The following is a 15511-nucleotide window of genomic DNA, read 5'->3' as shown; positions in this document are numbered from 1 at the left end:
CCTATTTTATAGAATTAGGCAGGGTACATTTGTGCCAGACTTGGAGCTTCTGTGGATTATGAAGGTGAATAGAAAGCAGTGCACAGTTTAAAAGTTGGCCGTGCTCTCTCTCCTCCCCTTCCCCAAAACAGTACAAACTTCCTTGTGTATAACTGCTGTGATGTGCAAGGACTCTTGACTCCTCTGTTGTCCTGCGCCAAACAATCTTTGTAGTGTAAAGCCAGTAGAAAGATCCTAAGGCTTGGCCTGTTCTTGAATCATAGGATCAGTCTGTCGAACAAGAAATTGAACATATTAAAACGCCTAACCTTAAGAGAGTAGTTTTTATCACTTCTTTTTAATAAATTGACATTATTACTAACATTTTATTATTCTGTATATTCAGGCACTTTTCTGAACTCTGTATCAATCAAGGGAATGTGAACTTTAATTGAAAAATCTGTGCTATACTTCAGAAATTGAAGTGTCCCATCCCTGGGTAACATTGTACAAAAGTCAGACACCAATTCAAAACCTAACCTGCTTAGGGTGCAGCCCACCAAGTCTTGCTGCCATTGCAGATTCCAGTAATTTTGATAGGGTTGCTGTGATGGAATACATAAAACGTACATAGTAATTGCTTTCTTCCACAGTCACATGGGGGGGGTGTTATCTGATAGGATACACACACACACACACACACACACACACACACACACACACAGAGTCATACCTTGGAAGTTGAACGGAATCCGTTCCGGAATTCTGTTCGACTTCCAAAACATTTGAAAACCAAAGCGCAGCTTCTGAATGGCTGCAGGAAGCTGCTGCAGCCAACCGGAAGCCGCAGAAGCCCCGTCGGACGTTAGGCTTCCAAAAGAACATTAAAAAACCAGAACAGTCATTTCCAAGTTTCAATCGTTCGGGAGCCAAAACATTTGAGAACTAGGCTGTTTGAAAACCAAGGTATGATTGTATATGCCTTGAAGATAGAGGCCTGCTCTCTCATTCTTTGTAAGGTGTCATGAATTCAGATGGCACTATAATAAAGAAAAAAGAAAGTAATATCAAAGGACTAGTAGCAAATGGCTACAAAGGAAGTAATATGGTAGGAGTAATAAGAAATGATTACAAACTGGCTAATTGTATTTATTTTGCTTGAGCGAAATTCAATTCAATTATCGTCATCTGGTTTTGTGATTTAATAAACTATTAGACTGCCAAGTAAAATGCATAAGCTTCCTCCCAAACAATGCAGTCAGATATACTGATATTTATTTCTATAATAGCTACTCCTTAAGCATAGGTCACTGTGAAGATCTAGTTATTAACGAACTCCCATATTACGTATCTAGTCTGTTCTTAAATAAGAGGTAGAGTGTGTGTTTTTCACCTTGCATGCAACAGAGCAGTGCAAAAAAGTTCAACATCAGAAGGCAAACTGGGAGCTGGCCATCCTATTTTTAAAGTACATGCCTCACCAACGTCATGATTCATTAGAAAGCCTATCTTCAAATCCTTGTTTGTCATGAGATCATTCCTGGTATTCCACAGGAAGCTGTCAGATGTGCTTTATGTGTGTGATGCCTGGCCAGAGATTAAATGCAGATGGTTTTTGAGTCGGATAACATGGCGTGAGCTTTCTCCAGAACACTACGACTTAGTTTATTTGCAGGCAAAATTCTTACAACTGATATACTTTGGAGTTAAATAGATTCTGTTAAGGATGTGCTTTTGCCTTTGAATTGTACCAGTGTTTGATGTCATTAGCTATATGGCAGCTATACATGGAAGAAATTCCTTCTTGCATAGATTCAGAGAGACCAGCACCTGGTCTCTTTGACTAGACCTGCTTGTTGTATCTGTCAAATGGCAGGGACACTGACTATAGCAACCTTCGTGCAGGACTGCTGTACTGAGGTTTTTTCCTACAATCAAACAGTATATCAATTTTACGAAACAAACAAATAAATAAGAACTTAGCCTTGGTTTAATGTGGAGAAGAGAATTTGTTTCTCTGTGATGCTTTGTGATGCTAAATACTTGGCTCCATCTTTTTAGCCTTCATCATTTAAGCTACATAGGGACGCGGGTGGCGCTGTGAGTTAAACCACAGAGCGTAGGGCTTGCCGGTCAGAAGGTTGGCGGTTCGAATCCCCGTGACGGGGTGAGCTCCCGTTGCTCGGTCCCAGCTCCTGCCAACCTAGCAGTTCAAAAGCATGTCAAAATGCAAGTAGATAAATAGGTACCGCTCCGGCGGGAAGGTAAACAACGTTTCCATGTGCTGCTCTGGTTCACCAGAAGCGGCTTTGTCATGCTGGCCACATGACCTGGAAGCTGTACGCCGGCTCCCTCGGCCAATAAAACGAGATGAGCGCCGCAACCCCAGAGTCGGTCATGACTGGACCTAATGGTCAGGGGTCCCTTTACATTTAAGCTACAGAAAATTCAATTTATGTTTCTTTTATTTCCATATGTGTTTCAACATACATACAGAATGCCTCTGCCCCCCACCCCTACAACCTTATTTAAAAATAGTCCTGATTTTATTTTATTTTGCATTGGAGTCTGCAATAACCTCAGCCTACTTGGCAGGTTCAAATGTTGCCACACTCAAGGCTGGAATCTGCCAAAACTGCTTCCATGGAGCAAAAACTGCTTCGGTGCAGTAACACTTCTAACTGTGGCTAAGATCTAAAGAGCTACTTTAGGTGGCCCTAAGAGCTTGGGCTTGCCTAGTAGGGCCCCTCCAACTCATAAAGAACTTGCTTTGTGGCCTTGGAACCAACCCTCAAGGGCATACAAAACTAGGCTTCTAATCTCACTGTGTTAGTTCAGTCTCATGGTAAGTCTTCCTGCTAGCAGTCACCAGGGAGATTTATTTTGTAAACCACTTCATGATAGTGAAAGGCTACAAGTAAAATACTTCTGGGAGTTTCCAAAACAGCAGAGAATAAAAGAAAAATGAATATGAGTTATTAAAATTTTATGAGTTAGTAAATCCTTTTGGGGAAATGTGAGAGAGAAAAGATGCAGGCTGAGGATGAGCCTCCTCTGTTTTTTTTGTGAGAACAGGACAGGTATGCAGGGTAACAACTGCAGTTCTCAGGTTTGCTTCCCAAAAGGGAAAAGAGGAAGCTGAAGATTTTCAAGCTTACCACCCTCTGCTTTTCCTTTTAATCCAAGACAAAGCCAAGTATCCCTTTAGCTCAACCTTCCATGCAACAAGAGAGAGGGATCATGCAGCAAGATGGAATGAACAGCCAAGACATGCAACAGCATTCAGTTTTAGAACAGCCAAGACCTGCAGCAGCACTTAGTTTTAGAACAACAAGAGCAACAAGGACAAGTTTGGAAGACGGAAGTAAATACATTGCGCACACCATGGACGAGCCAGTAGGCATTTCTCCAGTTTTGACTAACGCCTTGGAACACATTGTGGAGCAGCTGGATGTTCTTACTCTTGTGAGTAAATCCCCAACACCATTGCATGTACTGGATTGCCTGCAAATAAATAATAAATCACTAGGCTCCTTGGGGCTAGTGGTGAAGCGACAAATAGCCCTGTTCCTCCTTCAGGGGCCCACTGATTTTATATGTGGGTGTGGAAGAGTGTGCTTCTGTCCTCTGGCAGCCTGCTTGCTTCCTCTAGTGGGCACAGAGGAGGAATGGCCTGCCCCATCCCTGCATACAATTCCTTGTCACCTAGAGCTGAGGTCGGCAACCTAAGGCCCATGGGCCAGTTCCGGCCCATGAGCTTCCTGGAACTGGCCCACAGCTGTTCCGTGGATCTTGCCACGGGGACCAACTTCCGGGTCAGAAGAGCGCCAGAAATAGTGTGTGCGCATGTGCACACTATTTCCGACGCACTTCCGGGACAGAGGAGCGCCTGTGTGCATGCACTCACGCTATTTCCAGTGCTCTTCTGACCCAAAAGAGCGCTGGAAATAGCTTGAGAGCACACGCCCAATAAGTCTGCCGTGGAGTGGACCAGACCGGCCTCAAAAAACGTTGGCGACCCCTGACCTAGAGCTACCAGGGGAGTGGTTAAATAACAAAGCTGAGACCCTTCATTAAACAGTTTTCATTTCTTTTTGTAGGTTTCATTTACAACAAATAAGGTTGGGCAAGTGCACAAGGAAAGTGTGTCAAGCGAGTGCCCAGTCACCAGGTTTCTCTACCAGACTGGAGGCATGTTTTTCTCCTCTCATAATTAGAAGCCGGGGTTATCCAATGAAACCCAAACGTGGGCTGATTCACAGAGCACATAATTCAGCTTCTGACTACTAGTTTCTGGGGGACTTGAGTGAGAAAGAGCCACTGCCTGCATGTGGGCTTCTGGTTGGCTCCTGTGGAAACAGAACATTGGACCAGCTGGGCCTTGTGTTTGGTCTAGCTAGCAGGACTCTTCCTGTCTTCTTACACCTCTGGGTGGGCCCCCAGTTCAAAATTTATCTATTTTAAAGGTTGACATCCCACCCTTCAAAAAATTTCTCAGGTGGGCCTTCGCAAATGGTAACTCCTTCACAAGTTCACTGACCCGAGGCAGCCTACACTCAGTCTCTCTGCCTCAGCCCTTCGTCTATCATAAATATATAATATCATAAATATATCTACAGAGTTGTAATAATTACCAATATAATGTTCGTGAAGTAGGACTTCTGATCAGTCAGCGAAAGAAATTGTGTATCATATGTCAATTCCAGTATAGATGTCTTTCTGAGATACTGAAGGAAGTAGAAGCACTTTAAATTTAATAAAAGTTGCTACTCTTTATCGCATGGATATGCCACCATAATTAACATACCTGAGCTAAAATAGTGTTGAGAAAGAAGTTTTCCACAATAATATAAATTTGCTCAGCCCAATAACAAATTCCTCCCCACCCCAATTAGCAAATGCCTTAGTAGATTGATCTACTGATTTAAAACAAACAGCTTTACATGTGAAGTACTTTGAGCACCTAGAAAAAACACATCAGCCGCAGAATGAAAACAGTAATAGGTGAAATAGAGGATAATTGTATTAGATAAAAATATGTTATATAAAGCAGTAGGTATAAGGTGGGACCCAGGTGGCGCTGTGGGTTAAACCACAGAGTCTAGGGCTTGCTGATCAGAAGGTCGGTGGTTTGAATCCCTGCAACGGGGTGAGCTCCCGTTGCTCGGTCCCAGCTCCTGCCCACCTAGCAGTTCAAAAGCACATCAAAGTGCAAGTAGATAAATAGGGACCGCTCCGGCGGGAAGGTAAACGGCGTTTCCGTGCGCTGCTCTGGTTCGCCAGAAGCAGCTTTGTCATGCTGGCCACATGACCCGGAAGCTGTCTGCGGACAAATGCTGGCTCCCTCGGACATGACTGGACCTGAAGGTCAGGGGCCCCTTTACCTTTACCTTTTATAAGGTGGGAATAAAATACATCATTGAGGTAAGGGTGAGAAGTCAAAATTTTGAATATTTTGAAACTTAAGTAAATTTGTAAAACTTGTGAAAATAAAAAAATTATTACCAAGAAAAAGAAAACAAATCCATCCTTTAATCATTTTTGTTATTGTCGATGTAATTAAGGTCTATCAGAGCATTACCCAATTTCCACTGGTACCTGAGAAACACAGAACATGTCTTACATCCACAAAAACCTGCTCAACACTTCTCAGTAACACAATTCCTATCAATTTCATGTGCTCCACAATACAGTGGAGAATACATTTGAAAGCAGATATCACTGAAAATTTGGATTCTTATACAACAAAGTATTTCAGACATTTGTGATGTTCATCCAAGCCCTTTCTGACCTGAGGACCCCCCGAGAAGGCACTTCCAAGGGTATGGAGGGTGTGTTTCACTCATTCTTCCCCACCTGCAGTCTCCACATCGCATGCCTTACCTGCAGCTGTTCAGGACTACAGCTGCTTGGGGGAAGGGAGAGATTTGGAAAAACCCTGGCGTGTGTGCAGAACATCTCATGTGGCCCTTTGGGTATCAGCTTTGAAAGGGGATGTCTCAGCACTTTAGTTTCCAGAGTTATAGAAGCTGGAGGCTTTATTCTCTGAATCAATTATGTAGTCTGATACAACTGAATACACAGCACATATAGGGATGCTCTGCCAGAAATTTTTTTGGGGATTTTAGAGTTCTTCTCCAATAGTTTGTTTTATTTTGATGCTGAGACCATGATGTGTTAGAGTTAGACTTACAAATATTCCATTCTGAAAGCACGGCTAAAAAAAACCCATGTATTTTTAAAAGTTTCCATGAGCAACTGAAATGGTGGAATATCTGAATCAAATATTGTACTTCTCTGGTTTCTTTAGTGTATTAAGAGAAGTTATTTTGTAAATAAAACATTGCGATCAATAATAAGCATTTGTTGCCCTGTTCTCCTAACAGACTGTGTCAATCTTGGAGCAGCGCCTGACTTTGACGGAAGATAAACTGAAAGAGTGCTTAGAGAACCAAGAGAAACTGTTACTCTCTGTCAGAGATTGAAAATAAACAATGCAGATGCATTCTCAGGAAGACAAAACAGTGACATGAAGCAAATAAAATGTGCCTCTTTGGTGTAAGTGATTTCCCCAAAAATCATTGATAACATTTTGAACATGTAATTTTGTGTGTGCGCGTTTATTAAATATATATTTGTGTTTTTCTGAATATACAATCTATTTTGTATTTCCCATACATGATGAGCACAGTCCAAAACTCTGCTGTTTCCAGTGCGCATGTATAGTCAAGTGCCGGCACAGTATCTGCCCCATTCCTTTCCCATGCATCATGGTGTGAGTTCTTATTGATGCATGTGGGGCATTCCTTAACTCACAGGAAAAACGAGGTTGCAACTTGCAGCAGAAAGTGCCGTATTCTATACCCAGCATTGTCAGGTAGGAAACCCCTGGGGAGCCACAACTAGTCAATACTGAGCTAGATGCACGAGCAGACCTGAGCTAGTATAAGAGCAGGAACATCTGTGGCATGCAAGAATCCTGCAGGGACATCATTTCTGCGCCAAACAGGGTGTCTTCTCTTTCCCCTTGTCTGCCTTAAAGAGGAGCAAAATAAGACAAGACTTCATACCAGGAACATTGGCCATAATTCTCGCTTCCCCAAATTTCTTTCATTCCCCTAATGACTAAAATATTCAAGAGGAACTGGATAAATGGTCTTTAATTCAAGGATAATTATTGCACATAGGGTCAACAGAAAAGTGCTTGGGCTGGGCGCCACCAGGCTCAAAGGAGCTTGCCTGGAAAGGCTGTACAAGTTGCATGGAAATCATGCTCACTGACTACAGGAAACTGAAATCCGTATCAACTTCTTAATTATTTGAAACCTTACAGGCTAGGAAAGTGCTCTTTTGTGTTCTAAATCTGAGATTCTTTGCATATGCCACCAGATTCTTCATGTCACACATGCACAAATTATGCATGTATTCCATTGGGTTTAGTTACAGGTAGGTAGCCGTGTTGGTCTGAGTCGAAGCAAAATAAAAAAAATTCCTTCAGTAGCACCTTAAAGACCAACTAAGTTTATATTTTGGTATGAGCTTTCGTGTGCATGCACACTTCTTCAGATACACAGAAACGGGTTTGTTTGTTTGTTTGGGTTTGTTTGTTTGTTTGGGCCTGGAGGCATTGTAAAGAGAAGATACTGTACAGTAGGGTAAGGGTGTGTGTGTTGGGCTTCTGCCTGGATACACTAAAGTTCAGACCTCTGCTCAGCAAAGTGTCAGTGGCTTCAATAGGAATGGTCATCAGCAGAGCAGTGAGGGTGGTTTCACCATGACCACTTTGCTTCTGTAGCTGCATTGCCACCCATGGAAGCAGCAGCCTGTTTTATGGCAGAGGGAAATGGTAGTGGAAAAGTAGCAGTCTTGAAGGTTTTATAACTTCCTCTTAATTCAACCGAATCACAGATTGGAATGCATCATAAAATATATAATACATAATAAAATCTGAAGAATCAAATGGCAACAATAGGTCAGCTTGCATTGCAGCACTAGGAGAGCGACAAAACATCTCCAGTCAACTTAAGGAAATGCCTTAGTATGTTCAGTGCTATTTTTCTAGAAAAAGAGGTGCTGGAACTCACCATGAATGCCTCCCTTGTTCTCTAAGAATGGCAATGGTGCCCACCTGAGAGAGGCCAGGACGGAGTTATTGCGAGTTCCCCCTGAAATAAAAGCCCTGTTATATCTGTTTGGGTGCCACTATTAAGGATGTCTTCTCCCATGTCCCTCCAATGGCAAGCATGGCATTGTTAGAGGGTGTCTCCAGTCCACTTGATCTCAAGGACTAAGCTGGCATATATAGGGGAGGAGGAGGTGATGCCGCAACTGCCTGCCTGGGCCCAAAGCCATTTATGGATCAACACAAGTACCTGGCTTGGAAGTTAACTGGCAGCAAGCAGAAGAGGCCAGTGGGGAGGAGCAGCACTGTAGGCCTGGCCTCCAGCAATAGTTCTGGGGGAGTGTGGCGAGGGCAAGGCGGTAGGGACGCCCTGGCGGAGTTCATCCTACAGATGCGCCCACCGCAACGTTGCTGCCACGTCGCTACCACACCACTCCAGTAAGCAGCAGCACTTCCAGGAGGCCAGGTCCATGGCAGCATGCCTTCCCGCCAGCTGTTCTTGCTAACCGGTGCAATCTCTGGAACTCTTGTACCATATTTGCCACTTCCCAGCTTTACCGCAATGTTCTGCGCAGGTTGCAGCTTCTGAACCAAGCCCAAAGTACAGCCCCACGTGAACCACATTGCAAAAATCCATTTGACAATGTGTGTGCCACTGCAGCTCTCCTCCTGCCCTTTCTCTGCTGGGGGCTGCCCTCTCACATATTTGCTTTGCCCAGAAGCAGCCACCACTGCCATTTGTTTCTATGTAAAAACTAAGATCATGGCCACTTGTCACATCACCTCCTGGCAAATAGAAGGGGAAGAAATGGAGGCAGTGAGAGATTTTACTTTCTTGGGCTCCATGATCACTGCAGATGGTGACAGCTGTCACAAAATTAAAAGACGCCTGCTTCTTCGGAGAAAAGCAGTGACAAACCTAGACAGCATCTTAAAAAGCAGAGACATCACCTTGCCGACAAAGGTCCGTATATGGTTTTCCCAGTAATGATGTATGGAAGTGGGAGCTGGACCATAAAGAAGGCTGATAGCCAAAGAATTGATGCTTTTGAATTATGGTGCTGGAGGAGACTCTTGAGAGTCCCATGGACTGCAAGACAATCAAACCTATCCATTCTGAAGGAAATCAGCCCTGAGTGCTCACTGAAAGGACAGATCCTGAAGCTGAGGCACCAATATTTTGGCCACCTCATGAGAAGAGGAGACTCCCTGGAAAAGACCCTGATGCTGGGAAAGATTGAGGGCACAAGGAGAAGGGGACGACAGAGGATGAGATGGTTGGACAGTGTTTTCGAAGCTACCAACATGAGTCTGACCAAACTGCAGGAGGCAGTGGAAGACAGGAGTGCCTGGCGTGCTCTGGTCCATGGGGTCACGAAGAGTCGGACACGACTAACAACTAAACAACAACAATGTGTAGTTCAGCCCTTGCTTTCAGCCCCATATGACGCTTATCAGTTTCTATATGTTACCTTACCATGAAGAAGCTTCAACAAGGAGGCCATATAAAATAGATCAGGAAGATAAATGAATCCCATAAACTCCTATCCAGCTTTAAGAAATTGGAGACAATGCCAGGAGCGGGGACTGAGTCATCTTTTCACAGGGTTGTGCTTTATCTTGCAAAGCAAAGGTACCTCCAGCTAAGGTTGTTTCCCAAATCCCCTGTGTAAATCCCTTTTTCTTTGAGAAGAGATAAAGGGGAGGAAACAAAAGAGGAAAGGCTCAGGAACCACCTTGATGCTATTTAATTTCCATTGAAGCCTTTCCAACCCTTGATGGTCGAACCTGAAAGCTTTACTGTTTTTATTGCTTCACCTGTATTGAATATCAAGGTCTGTGGCAAGATAAATCATTTAGAAAGCACAGCAAAGCATGTTCGCACCAGAGGGTTGTTTCTGGGTGCAATTGTGTCAGGGAAAAAGTTCCGTGAAGTTCAAAAGGTGCTAAAGCATCTGTAAGCTGGGTTTTTTTTAAAGCGGGTAAACTCCAGCGGAGCCACATGGAACAGACCTGCTGCTTCATGTTCCCTTCCCTCCTCTCACATCTCTGTCAACAAAACATTAAAGCTGCCGGCCCCTTTGAGGCAGGAAACAGGACAGACTGTGGCAGGTAGTATTTCTTTCTGGATGAAAACATCTGTCACGCTTGCAGTTTTGTTTTGTTTTTATGAATATATTTTGGGGAATATATTATGACTAAAGGGATCATCAGGCTTGGGAAGGAGAAGTTTTTTTAAAAAAAACAACCGCAGGTATAAAATGTAATATTCCCAATTGACTGCCAAATAGTACTGTATTTTCGCACCTGACCATAGGACGCACCTAGTTTTTAGAGGAGGAAAACAAGAAAAAATATTTTGCTTTCTTGAATTGTCCTAGGCAGAGCAGCCAACTCCTAGAGGCCTAGGTGCCTTTGCCCCCCCCCCCAATTAAATATTTGAGGAAATTTCTTTTGCAAAGGGGGAAAGCTCCATTTTTTTAAGGATCAGCTCAAAGTTGTGCAGCTTTTTTTGCAAATGGGAAAAGCCCCATTTGGGGAGTGGGGGTCAGCTCAGAGTTGTGCATCTTTTTTGCAAAGGGTGACAGCTCCATTTTTTAGGATCAGCTCAAATTTGCTGAGTTTCCTTGCAAAGGGGGAAAAATCCTGTTTTTATGGGGTCCAACTGACAGTTCTGCAGCTTCTCTAGGAAAGGGACCCATTTCTGCAGTTTCCAGACAGATAATCTAATCAGCCAGTCACATGTCTCCCCCTGCAGACAACAATTGAGGCCTAGGCAAGGGGCCGGGAAGAGAGCTAGCTCCTTTATCTCCCTCTCCGATCTCTTGCAATCAGCTGCTGAGCAGGTTCCTTTCTCTTTCCCTCTTGTTAGCCTTTAGCTCTTTCTTTAAAAAAAAAAAAAAAAAAGCAGTTCTGCCTTTAGCCCCTGGACAATTTGGCTCCAGCGACCACACATTCGCTCCATAAGACGCACAGACATTTCCTCTTACTATTTAGGAGGGGGAAAGTGTGTCTCATGGAAAGAAAAATACCACAATTCAGTTGCGCCCAAGGAGTAAATTGGCTGAGTGAAGCTGGATTTGCAGTTGTATACAGTGGGCAGATTTGGGGACTTTGCTGCGGAAATTTGTGATTGTAATTTGTAATTGTACTTTCTCCCCATCATTAGATACTAATATAACAACAAGAGTCTGTTTTTAGTTGCCAATTCAGCCACATTGTAGAAAATTAGGTTTGTGTCCATAATCTGTTCCATCTCTATAATGCTAAGCCTAGTTCACCACTGACCATAGCTGAGGAGGGAAAGCATTAATACATTATCACATATATGTTGTGTGTGCACGCACAACACCCCAAAAGTTGTTGAGCTTTTTTTATTTCAAAAACACAATTATTATTTTTTGCAATTTTCCAATCTAAGATCCAGAACAAAGTGCCGCCTTTCTGAAATTTTCCCCGAACGTCAATTCCGCCTTTGAAATCCCCGACGTATGGCAGCCCTATGTGAATCCTGCAGACACATGGCTACATTGCTTGGTAGATGTCCCTGGAGCTTGTGAGCATTCTGTCCACACTTGAGAGATGGAATTATTTAGTAAAGTATATGACCTAGGCCTCTAAGTTTCTGTCAGATTGGCATAGTGTTTGTTTTGCCATCTTAAGTTAGAATGACTGTAGGGTTTTGGTTTTTTTTTCCTTTTCAACCCTTTATGCCTTGAGACACGATGGAAGGAAATGAGAATCTGTGTTTTGGAAGTAGGTATGAATGAATGTTGGAGAGTATTTGGAACATCTGCCTCCGGTGGCTATTTTCATCCTTGCAAACAATCTGCTCGGTGAACTACAAATTCTGCATCTTGTTGTCAAAACCCATTTGCTCGCTGGAGTGAAAAATGAGAGAAATGGCTCTTGCCGTTTTTCAGAAGCGGATCCGGTAATGCTGTGACCATCATGTGCAGAATTATAGGGCTGGAAGGATTGGAAGGTCGTCTTCTTCAGTCTTGTGCCATAAACTGAGATTCTCTACATGTTATTTCATACTCCCCCACCCATGGAGTAAACCCAGGCTATAGTGTATCATAATTTATCTCAGAGGGGCATTAAGACATGGTAGACTGTATTGATCTTCATGACAACACAACCTTTATATGTCACAAGTTGTACAGGCCTTTGTCAAACTCACTCTCCTCCTTAGTCTTTGGCTTCAGCTATTTGGAGCATACAGAAGAAGGGAATAACATGTCTCCTATTGTAAGATTATTAAAAGCTGTTTAGAAGTCATTCCCCAGTTGTGCTGCTGTTGTGTTGGGTTAACAAGAAATAATCCTTTAATTACTTGCTGTATCTGTTGTGCTCTTCTGCTTTAACCAACCATTTAGGATGTGCTCAGGCAATTATTCGAGATGGGATTCTCTAATGTAACAGAAAGCAATGTTCAGGAAGCCCCATATTAGTAAACATATGGCAATAGAATATTTCCTAGTGCTCTCCCGTGAGCACTTTTCTCGCCACAGACTTAACAAGAGAAGTATTTTTAAGGTTCATTGAAATGGGCCAACTCGTCCAATGTAACCAGTGGAGGCTCATTAAGTTGAGTGCAGCTATGCTGCTTTTACGGTGGTATTAATTAGCAGAATATGTTTTAATTAGCGGGAATCGTCCACGATACGTAAGCGAGCCCCCTCTCACAAGCTTATTCTTAAAGCCCACGTTTGATCATGCTTCCATTTTCAGTAGGCAAATTCACTGCCCAATGAATTGAAATGACAATACTAGAATGTTAATCCCATGCTACCCCATAAATGTCAATGGTGCTAAATGATGATACAGCAATTTTGTACATGGAGAAGCCAGTGGTGATGCATGTTAGCATGACAACTGGATGTGACACAGGTCTGCTTTATGCCTGCCTGTGCCTGTAAGTTGGCCCCTGTCTCTTGTTCTGCATTCTAAGTGATAAGTGACAGCTCCCCTTAAATATACTGGTACAAACTGAGAAATAGGCCTCATTTGGCAGAGAGATGCAGAAACCCTGTGGTAGCAGATGCTCATTCTTAAATCTTGAGGATGGTGCAGGCCATTGGCAACAAAATAAACTTGTGTGCATACTTTGTCATGCATACTAATAACACAATCAGTTTTCTGAGGGCAGCTCCTTTTGTAGCCAGAATCATGTAATTGTAGAGTTGGAAGGGACCCCAAAGAGGCATCTAGTCCAAACTCCTAGATACTCAACTAAAGTATCCAAGACCTTTGCTGCTTAAAAACCTCCAAGGAAGGAGAGTCCTGCTGCTCTTGCTGTCCGAAAGTTATTCCTGATGTTTAGTCAGAATTTCAGATCTTGTTACTTGAATCCATTGGTTCAGGTCCAGAGCATGAGAAAACAAGCTTGTTCCCTCCTCCATGTGACAGCCCTTAAGATATTTAAAGATGGCTTTCATAATTCCTTTCATTCTCCTCTTTTCCAGGTTAAACATTCCCAGCTCCCTCAACCGTTCCTCATAAGGCTTGGTTTCCAGACCCTTGATCACCTGGGTCACCCTCCTCTGCACACGTTTCAGCTTGTCAATAGCCTTCTTAAATTGCGGCACCCAGAACTGGACTCGGTATTCCAGATATAGTCTGAGCAAGGCAAAAAAAAGTGGTACTATCACTTCCCTTGATCTGGACATTATAGTTCTGTTGATGCAGCCTAGAATAGCATTAGCTTGTTTTGCTGCTGCACCACACTGTTGATTCATGTTAAGCTTGTGGTCCACTAAGATGCCTATACAAAAGAAGAAGATAGCAGCAGGGTTATGAAAACCCAAAGCTTTGCATATTCCCGCCCCGGGGAGACCTAAGAGAGCAAATCCTCCAAACAGTTCAATGAAGAATGAGCATGCTGAGTGAGTGGGCATGGAATGCCAAGTGTCAGTTTGGAGAGAGAAATTGGGGGAATGAGAGGGAAGGTGGTAGAATGGAGTATCCTGGAAATGGGCCTGGACAGGAGATCTCCACCCTGAAACCTTTTGAAGGACCTGCTTGTGTATCTAGTGGTGATCAAGGATGAAGTGCTTCCAACATCCTTTGTTTCACACTAGAATCAAATATGTTGACCTTAAAAAAAGAAAAAGAATAGTTAATGGGTTACTAAGGCTTAAGGGTTTTTTGTCTTTAAAAATGTGTCAGGGCTTAAATATTAATGACATTGTTTCTTGTGGTCTAATGAGGTAAATAAAAATCTTCAGCGTCCTGCAATAGCAATCAAGCTATTAGGAAGAGGAAACGAGCAGTCTGGTTACACAGAACATATTGTACCTTTCAAACATTAACCATTGTTAAGTGTCTGTTGCCCCAGACACAGTGGCTACAAGGCACAGAAGGAGAGGTAAATTTGACCCCGGGGAACATCATTTTAACAAGCCATTCCTTAATTCAGAGCCGTCTGCTTTCCCCCACTGTCTCCCAGAAACCATTTGAAGCAAACCATTTTAACTGACCAAACATGGTTTCTTTCTATGCTCAGAGAAGTGAGGTACTTTGGAAGCAACTTAGAAGGGAATATTTTGAGGTCTAACAGCCTATATTTTCATGCTTTACTTTGCTGCATGTTTTGTGATTTTACATCTCTCCTGGGACATTTCTCACCACGGAGTACTTGCCCCAACCTGGATTTCGGCAACCAGGGAATCCTCCTTTTATTATACATACCATCCTATATAATAAAGTCCCTGTGTCTCTGTGTCCAGTCCCTGTGTCCGCGCTACTGCGCATGTGCCCCACGGGCAGCCGTTGGGACTTGGAGCGCAGAGACACAAGGCATTCGGCTCCCTCCCTCCCTCAGTTCAGCCAATTAGTCTGTCAGTGCTTGAGAGTCATGTGTTGTTCGTTGGCGGCAGTGGCAGAGCAGGACCGGAGGGTCTGCTCTGGCCGGTTGGTCGGGCTGAGGGGGAGCCGGAGGAGCGAAAATAAATGGGGGGGTGAGGGGGAGGAGACTGAGCCCAGCTTAAGCCTGCGTGTGTTTACTCAGGAGTAAGTCCCTGTGTTCTGTGGGGTCTACTCCCTGGTAAGCGCTCCAGACGGCCCACCTGAGGGGAACGGCAAACCCTGTGACAACAACCAAGCTGAGCATTATTGAAGGGAAATGGCTCATAATTAGCAGCAACGTGGCAGCTTTTCATTTCCTTGCTGAGACGGGGAAGAACGCCGTGGGGGTGTTTTGTTTTGTTTGTTTAAGTGGTGGCGGGGCAGCTTCCACCCCCCAAAATCAAGTAAATAAATAATAATACTCATCTGACCAATTGCATTGCAGGTAACTCGGTTCTGCCCGCCCCAAACCTAAAGCCTGCCCCCCATAAATCCTGGTTTCGCCTGTGTGTTTTAAACAACGGGCGGTGGGCGAGCAATGTCAAGCAAGAGCCACTAGGT

General features: G+C 43.6%; 1 protein-coding gene across 3 annotated transcripts in view; it reads left to right on the top strand.

Moving 5' to 3' along the window:
* POC1B (POC1 centriolar protein B) overlaps positions 1-6629 on the top strand; it is a 32471-nt gene extending 25842 nt beyond the window's left edge. For all 3 annotated transcript variants that reach the window (XM_035128250.2, XM_035128251.2, XM_035128249.2), the window contains exons 11-12: positions 3166-3444; positions 6366-6629. In XM_035128250.2, the coding sequence (XP_034984141.1) occupies positions 3166-3444; positions 6366-6464 (378 nt within the window). In that variant the 3' untranslated portion in view covers positions 6465-6629. The remainder of the gene's footprint in view (positions 1-3165; positions 3445-6365) is intronic.
* The last annotated feature ends 8882 nt before the right edge of the window (positions 6630-15511 follow it).

This window comes from Zootoca vivipara, chromosome 10 (assembly GCF_963506605.1).
Source record: "Zootoca vivipara chromosome 10, rZooViv1.1, whole genome shotgun sequence".
In the NCBI taxonomy this organism is placed as follows: Eukaryota; Metazoa; Chordata; class Lepidosauria; order Squamata; family Lacertidae; genus Zootoca; species Zootoca vivipara.
This window is presented reverse-complemented; position numbering and strand designations above follow the sequence as displayed.